Source organism: Marmota marmota, unplaced genomic scaffold (genome assembly GCF_001458135.2).
Source record: "Marmota marmota marmota unplaced genomic scaffold, marMar, whole genome shotgun sequence".
NCBI classification, from domain to species: domain Eukaryota; kingdom Metazoa; phylum Chordata; class Mammalia; order Rodentia; family Sciuridae; genus Marmota; species Marmota marmota.
In genome coordinates, this window is record NW_026000225.1 from 1,771,833 (window position 1) to 1,780,377 (window position 8,545).

The 8,545-nt window shown below is 51.4% G+C and overlaps 1 protein-coding gene across 1 annotated transcript; it reads right to left on the reverse strand.

The window, feature by feature from the left end:
- Positions 1-671: 671 nt before the first annotated feature.
- Nkx6-3 (NK6 homeobox 3) lies at positions 672-5,703 on the reverse strand. The gene is made up of 3 exons (XM_015506204.2): positions 4,660-5,703; positions 2,443-2,612; positions 672-965 (listed from the first exon to the last, which is right to left on the reverse strand). The coding sequence occupies exons 1-3, from the start codon at positions 5,039-5,041 to the stop codon at positions 726-728; spliced, it is 792 nt and encodes a 263-aa protein (XP_015361690.1). The 5' UTR covers positions 5,042-5,703; the 3' UTR covers positions 672-725.
- Between the last annotated feature and the right edge of the window lie 2,842 nt (positions 5,704-8,545).

An 8,545-nucleotide genomic window follows, 5' to 3' on the forward strand; every position in this document is an offset into this window, starting at 1 on the left:
GGTCAGTGTCCAAGATCTGACTTGGGAGAAAAGTGGAGACAAGAGGCCAGAAAGATCCCTGCCACTTAGAGGATCTGAGGGGATCCTTGAGTTTGGGTGTCAGGGGTGTGTGTATTCATTGCAGGACCCACTTCCTCTCCCTTAGGATTGGCTTGAGCCTCTCAAGTGGGTCTTTCCTGTGCAGAGGTTGTACCTAGAATATGTACCCAGATATGCCAACTCCATATTTTCTTCTGCGGTCAGCCAGCAGTTGACCTGGACCCAGTATTCTGATCTCCTCACTCCTCAGCCAGCTACCTCCTTCGGGAAAGGGCCCCCAAAGCTGAATCACAGTGGCGTGCCTGGGCTGTAGAGCCTGGTCATTTTGATATCCCTGTGCCATTAAAAATCTGCAGAATTGGAAAAGGTGCAAGACGGCGGAGAGGTTTGCAGGTGTTTAGAGGTGTGCATCTCCCTCCTCCCTCAGCTGGACTGGCCATTCCCCCCTGACTCCTCTTCCTCCCCTCCTTCTACCTTTCTCCTCTTCTTCCTCCCTTCTTCCCCCCTTCTCTTTCTTCTCCTCCCTTCCTCCTCCTCTTCCTTCCCTTCTCTTCCATCCCCCTCTGCCTCCTGTTCCCCAGGCACGTGGGGAAGGGGAGGCTGGCCCTGGCCTGGTGGCCCACGGCTGCCCGGGACCTCGTGCGCGGCGGGGGGCGGGCTGGCGGAGGGGCTGGGGCAGGCGGGCGTCAGACGCTGTGTGCGCCCAGGCTGAGCACCGAGAAGGCGGCGCGGTGCTTGCGGAGCAGCAGCCGAATCTTCTCGTCGTCGGAGTCGGGGTCCAGCGGCTTGTTGTACTCGTCGTCCTCGTTCTCCGAGGTCGCGCGGTCCCCGCCCGCGCCGGCACCCGCCGGGGCCCGCGGCGTGGAGGACGAGGGCTCCAGCGCACTCTTCTTCCTCCACTTGGTCCTCCGGTTCTGGAACCACACCTGGGGTAAGAGAGACTCTGAGGACCACGCACGCACCGCGCACACGGGCGGCTTTGTAAGAGGACAGCTCCACTCCGCAGAAAGTGCTGTCATCCTTATTTTTGTAGGAAAATAAATGGCTCGATTTTGGAGTGAACTGTAATAGCCACGTTACTGGGGAATGAGGGCAATAAAATAAAAGAACACCGCTGCAGATCTGGTGCAACCCTCCCTGCAAGTGCAGTTTCCTTCTCTTTTGCCATCTGATGCACTTGGTGGGAGATGCTGAAATACCAGGGTAGAAAGGGGTTAGTCCAGGTCTGGGCACTTCACTAGGTGTTGAAGAGTTGTTCTTGGGATGGGAGTGTGGTTCAGTGTAGAGCCTAAACACCTGGGTTCAACCCCAGGCCCCAGGACCTAAAACAAAACAAAACAAAACAAACAAACAACAACAACAACAAAAAAAAAAAAACCCTCTCTTCTTTAAGCTTCTTAGACTTTCACTGAACTTCATGAATAATTTCTCCCAAATTAGAACAGTAACATGTACATTGTTTGGTGTAAAGATTGAAGATACCTAAAGAGGCAGAACTATACCTAAGAGGGGCCCAGATCATTTCCTTCCATTTCCATTCATCAGCTTTCACTCTCCAGCAGGGCAAATATTTGTCTGAACAGGTGGTCCCAGAGGCTGGCAGCAAAGCCCAGACCTAGGGTCCAGTCTGCCTCTGGTACTTGCGAGAACCTGACTGCTTCATTAAGCTAGGCAGGTCTGGCGCAGCTCAAAGCTTTCTTCTTTGGTGTCCCCACCCAAAATCTCTGGGGAGAGCTGTAATGTCAAAATTGAGAAAGTTGCCCCCAGCAGTCTGAGGAGGGAGAAGCAGATCTTTGGAGGCCTGTTTAGGAGGCTATTTCACGCTCCCCGTGGTAGGAAGTACCAGAGCATATCTACCCTCCCTAAGTTTCATACATCTGCTATCCCATCCCATCTTCTTTTGGACCGGTGAGTAGCAAAAGGTTTTTTTCTTTCTTGAAAGATAATTAAGCCAAGTCCAGCTCCTTTGAGAGATCAAGAGGAATCCAGATTTAATTTGGCCCAGTGGCTGCCATTTGTGCTTGGGTTTCCTGGTTCAGACAGTGGAAGAGGGGAAGGCCTGAGGTTGGAGTCCCATTCCCAGCTCTGCCCTTACCAACCAGGAGACCTTGAGCAAGAGGCTCAACTGAGATTGTTTCTTCATCTGTCGAATTAATAATAATTAAATGAACTACATAAGAAGCATTCAGCATCGGGTTCAGTAGATGACAGCCATTTATTTTGTTGTTAATTATTGTAATCTCTAAGGTTAGATGGGCAAGTAGTTCCCAAACACCAGGACAGCCTCCCTCTGAGGGGCTGGGATTTATTGGGAAACTGTGGCTACCTCCCTCCCACGCAGGGCATCCTGTCCTGGCAGGTGCCCTCACTGCAAGGCAGTTGCTTTCACCCACACAGACTCACCTTGACCTGCGACTCAGTCATGCCCAGTGAGTATGCCAGCCTTGCTCTCTCAGGACCAGCCAAGTACTTGGTCTGCTCGAAGGTTTTCTCCAGGGCAAAGATTTGGTGCCCTGTGAATGTGGGCCGGGTGTGCTTTTTCTTGTGGATGCTGTCACTCAGGGGGTCTGGGGCTGGTAGGAGGAAGGGAAGTGGGATTAGAAGGATGAAGGGGCACCTGGGTACCATGCACTGCCTGCAGGATGCCAGCCCTGCCCTACCTCTCCTATAGGGTGAGCTCCCTCCTATGGAGAAGCCATTGAGGTTGCTGAAGCATCATGATGCCTATCACTTCAGCCACATTACTAACATTTCAGATAACAATGACTGTGACCTCTACCATGTCAGGGTGGGTGGCAGCCCCAGAGGGCAGTTGCCCCAGGTTATACCTATTTAGGATCAACAGGGCTTAGAACAGGTTCTCCTGCCTTTTTGTCTAATGTTCTCTCTACTCAATGATGCTGACTTCTTCCAAAGGACAATAGGAGTTTCCTCTCTGTCACAAGACACCAAGACAAGGATGTTCCTTCAGGTCACCAAGACAAGGCCCCAGGAACCTGTGGATTTCTCTCCATTTTCTTGCTTCTGGGCTGCAATTCCTCAGATCCCTTGAAAAACAAGGAGGGAAAGCCTCCAATCCCAGTGTGCTACTCCCCCATGTCACCAGGCCTGAAGATCACACGGCTACAGTGACACTGGAGGCATGGAGGCTGGAGATCCCCACCCCAGCCAGGGCTGCGTGCTCAGGGGCAGTAGGGTTCAGAGGAAACAGAATCACCAGGTGTTGGGCCTTGGTCAGGACAATCTGACAATCCATGTCCCATCTCCTTTTCTTATAGGTGGAGAGACTGAGGCACAGAAAGAGGAAGAGACCTCCTGAGAGACCATCATCTTCAGTCCTGGCTCCCTTTGACTTAATTTGGTCACTGATCTTCTTTGCTATTTTCCTGTGTACATGCATTCAGGATAGAAGAGTTGGGGTGTGGAGTAGGGTGGGGAAGGATGATGGAGGTCAGGGAGGGGCGACTTGAGGCTTAAAGTATCCAAAAAGCTGGGCTGTAAAAGAGATGAGGTCTCTATCCTCATAAAAATCCCTAAGTGTCAGGTTGAGGGAGGCACAGGCTGTCAGGCAGTGAGGCTCCAAGCAGTGTGGCAGAGGGGAGGCTGCGCTTAGGGAGTTTCCATGGTTGATCTCATACCCACATTTCAGTGGGGGAGCCTAGAGAGCAGACAAAAATGGAGGCTCCCTCTGCCTGCCATCCAGGTGGGTGAGCCTTACCTGCCTGTACATGCCCCTGCTACCTCCACTAGTCCCTGACATACATCACAGGCCCCCTGGACTAGTTCTCTAAAAACCGAGACTCAGGCATGGGTGAGCTGAGGAGAGTCCCTCCAGCAACCAGGGCAAGTTCAATTTGGCTCAGCCACTGCTCTGATGGCTGGATTGTCGCTGCTACTATTGCTATAAACCCTGAGAAGGAAGGTGGAAAATGAGCCATCTCACTCACAGGCAGGGGCTTGAGGGGGTCAGAATGCATTCAGTGTCCCCAAACATGCCAGGCATGAGCTGGCTCTTTGGGAATGTGACTCAGTGGCAGATTTCCTTCACTGGTGGTACTGTTTGCCTGCTTTGGGGATGAAGAAGCAGTGGCAAGGCTCTGGCCAGAAGCAAGATGAGCTGCCACCAGCTGTGGAGATAGCTCAGTGGTAGAGCACTTACCTAGCATGTGGGAGGCACTGGGTTTGATCCTCAGCACCGCATAAAAATAAGTAAGTAAAGTATTGTGTCCAACTACAACAACAACAATAATAATAATGATGATGAGCTGCCATTTGGACATTGTGGAGGGTAGAGGTGGGCAGTTTGGGCTTTTCTGGGCCTGGAAGTCCCAGGTTCCCTGGGACGGCATCTGAGGTGGCAATAGGTAAGGATGGGAGTCAGACATCTGTGTCTAAGCAAAGCTGGGGTTGGAGCCAGAGAGGGTAAGTGCAGTCCTGCACCAAGCTGAGAAAATGGACCCAGGCAACTGCGCTGGGCTATCTAATGGCGGCTGAGGTGAGGTGGGTAAGGGTGGGCAGGGTGAGTTCCCTGTCTCATACCTCTTCCTCCTCCTCCCCTGAGTCTGGCTGGCTCTGGGTGGGCTGGGCTGGGCTGGGGGTGAAGGTTTGCCTTCTACTCACTGTTGCTGCACTGCCGCCCGCCTCGCCAGTCCTGTCCTGTGTCCGCCCAGCAGTTCCGGGTCCGGGTAGGGTACTCGTTCCCAGCCTTGGAAAAATTCCCCACCTGGGGGCCATAGTAGACCCCCTGGGAGCCCAGTCCACTGAAGCCTGCCACGTGGGGGTAGCCGGAGAGGAGGCTGCTGTTCGGTGTGGCCACAGGCCTGCTCAGGATGTCTGTGATCCCGTGGGGGGTCCCGGCGGCCAGCTGGGGGCCCAACCCTGGAGGGCTGAGCTTGTAGAAGGAGTTCTGCATGGAGTACTGGCACACCGGGGCCTTCATCTCTGAGAACTGCGCCAAAGGCGTGTTGTTCAACAGGAATGTCCCCTGCAGGTTGGACTCCATGATCTCCGGGTCAAGCAGCGGGAGAGTGAGAAGCCCAAGTCCAGGCCCCTAAAGCCAGAGACCCCAGATTCTGGCCCAGAATCTCATGGCAGGTTTGGAGAGTCAGAAGCAGCCCCAAGCCTCTGACTGCCCCCCACCTACAGCATCTGGTCCAGCCCTTCACCAGGGACTGGCACCCACGTCAGCTGCTCGGAAGTCAGGTGCCACTAGGGCAGGTGGGGGCTTCCCCAGCGCACCTTTCCTCTCAGCCCGTCCTGTTGGAGAAGGGTGCTCCTCACAGCTCAGCACAGCCCCCTCCTCAGCCTCCGAGTCTGGGGACCCTCCATGAGAAGTTTTAAGTTCAGAGAAGGGACATTTCCCTGATAAAGATATGGCCCATTAGAATACAGACTGGAGACTGGCTGAGCTGTGAGAGCTGTGCCGCCATTGGTGGAGGCAACACGGGCCTCACATTGGCTTTTGCTAGACAAATTGCACTTTGAAAGATTGACTGTAAAATCAGCCAGTGTGTGTGTGTGTGTGTGTGTATGTGTGTGTGTGTATGTGCGAGAGAGAGAGAGAGAGAGAGAGAGAGAGAGGGAGAGAATTAGTTCTAGACGCTCTTGTCATCATTAGAGATTCCACCTGATCCCCCCAAGTCCAGCATCTAGGAAAAGGTGGGTATCTGGGAGGTCTCTGGAGGTTCCTGAGGCAGCTGGAAGTCACAGTTCCTGCAGCTGCCCTCCTGAGAGTGAGGAGACTGGGCTCAGAGGTCACTTTCCTGAGCTGCTCCTGCCCCTTTATCTGCTGATGTCCAGTCTATGCAGGAGAACCGGCTGCTTCCCTTTCCTCCTTGGTGCTGGGACAGGGTAAGTGCAGAGGCTGGGAAATGTCTGCTTTCTTGCGGGGAAGAAAATGCCTGTGAGTATTTTAGAGCCTGATGGGCAGATTGGATCGGGGGTGGGTAGTGGGTAGCTCTCAGGGTAGTGGGTTTGTGCATTTTCCACTGAAGCTGAAAAGGTGGTGGTACACATGTGTGTTCTCACCTCTGTCTCTGGACAGCCTTCCCTGATCCCCTCCACCAGGATCTCTTCCTCATTTGTGTCTCTGCTAGAGCAATAGCCACATTCCATCTCACTTGGTGTCTGGGTTTGAAATCTCTGATGCTGAGATGTCCCCTGCTTCCGTGGTGGAGCCATGTGTCAAACACTCGGTTGGGGTTCAGTTGGGGCTCAGTAAATATTTGATTCATGGAACTGGATTAAATCTCAGTGCACCCATATGCTTTTTTCCCCCCTTCTTCCTTGAGTATTTATACTGTATGAGGCTCTACTGGGGCAATCTCTCATTTTACAAACAAGGAAATTGAGGTGCAGACAAGGAAATTGAGGTGCAGAGGAATCAGAGCCCACTTTCCAGGAAACAAGTTTATTCCTGGTTTGGGCAGCATTCTTTTTTTTATATTTTAGTTTTTTAGGTGGACACAATATCTATTTTATTTTTATGTGGTGCTGAGAATCGAACCCAGTGCCTCATGCATGCTAGGCAAGGCGCTACCACTTGAGCCACATCCCCAGCCCCTGGGCAGCATTCTTTCCTGAATGCTATTCTCTAAGAAGAACCAGTCTGCTACTTGTCTGAAAATGCAAAATGACAGAAAAACTAGTGACTGTCAGATGAACTTCTGCCCTCCCTCTGCCTGGAAGTCCCCAAGCCCTTGCTGACCAGTCCATGGGCTCTGCAGAGTTCACTCTCTTATCACTTATGGTCTGTGCTCATGAGGGACTATAGGTACCCCTTTGCTGGCCTTCTGTTAGTTTCCAGTAGAAGGCAGAGGGTCCAGGGCTGGGGAGGGCAAGACTCTCTGAGCCACTCTCTGTAGCACATATTTCAGTTAATTTAAGGAAGACCTTATAAAGGGTGTGAGATGATTTTTCTATAAATTTGAATTATAAACAAGAAAAATGGTTCTTCTCCTTCTTCTTCTTTTTTTCTTTTTTCTTTCTTTCTTTCTTTTTTTTTTTGGATGATACTGAGAGTTGAACCAAGGTGTACTTTAGCATTGAATTATATCCCCAGCCCTTTCTTTCTTTATTTTTACATGTAGGTGTAACTCCCCCGCCCTCTCCCTCCCCCTCCCTTTTTATTTTTTGAGACAGAGTCTTGCTAAGTTGCCCAAGCTTGCAATTCTCCTGCCTCTGCCTCCTGAGTCTCTGGGATTACAGGTATACACAGCCAGGTCCAGTAAGAAAGATAAGTTCTTATTCATCTAAGTTGGCTTTTCTACTAGGCCGCTCTCTACCATCATTTTGGAAGTTAGTTCTGATTCCCAGGGATGCCCACAGGATCCCACCCATGCAACTGTGATTCTGAAACCTTTTATAAAAGCCTTCTGGGTAATATAAATGCACAGCAATAAGGGGCTCATTGTTCTGGGTGGCCTTTCAGATTCCAAGAGTTCTTTTTGGGGTGGAGCAAGAGCTGGGGATGCTCCAGGGAACTTGGAACTGTGAATTATTTATTCCCTAATAATGAGAACTTACCAAGAAAGAAGTCTTCTACAAATTTTGATTCTTATTTAATGCTAAGACTAAAGGTCCAAAACTCCAGGATGACAAACTGAAGAGACTTTAGCAACTGCTGAATTCATTCCATTTGATCCATGAGGAACTGAGGCCAGAGTGGTGACCAACCTTGCATAAAGTATTAGAAACTAGATAGAAACAGGGCCATATCCTCTCTATAGCAAGGGTTGGTTCTGGAACGTTTAATGCCATGGGGCGCAGGACCAGATGCCTTCACAGGAAGAGCTAGAATGTCACTCAGTGTATACTAGCCCTGGGCCTGGATTGGCCATATCCTGGTAGTTTGTGGAGTCCCTTACCAGACCTCCAACTTCTCCCCATTTCATGGTAGCCTTTAGGCTATCCTTTCTCTGGGGGTTTCTCCCTGGGTGGGCAGTTTAAATTAAGGAGCTGTCCAAGCTTTCAGGAAGAATTGGTGGACCCCTCTTTGGGGTTCAGGCTTCTGATCCCACCTATTGACCCCTCTACACCCCAACCCAGGCTTTACTCTTGCCCCAGCACAAGTCCCAAAGAGGAGCCAGGAAGCAGAGATGGAGCCCTGTGTCATGAGTCAATTTCTTTATTAATTTTGACATCTGTTCAGCTGGTGTAGGGAGAATGGTCTATACATCAGAGTGGGGGGGGGGCATACTCTCCCAGTAACAGAGCATGGGAGAGTCAAGAAATGATTTGTTTTTCATAACAATTAAAAAAATCAAGGTAATTTCAAAACTTCTAAAAAGCGTCTAATGTGCAGACTGCAGCATTCTCTAGGCATCATGTGGAGACCCCAAACTCCTCCCCTAAACAGCTCCTACTAGCAGCGGGAGCGTGCAGCCATGCCACCGAGGGCCTGGGGCCGGCGGGCCAAGCAGCCATGCCAGACGGAGCGGAAGGTGCCAAAGCAGAGCCTGGAGCCGCGGGGCCCACGCGGGGCGCTAAGACGGGGGCCTAAAAAAGC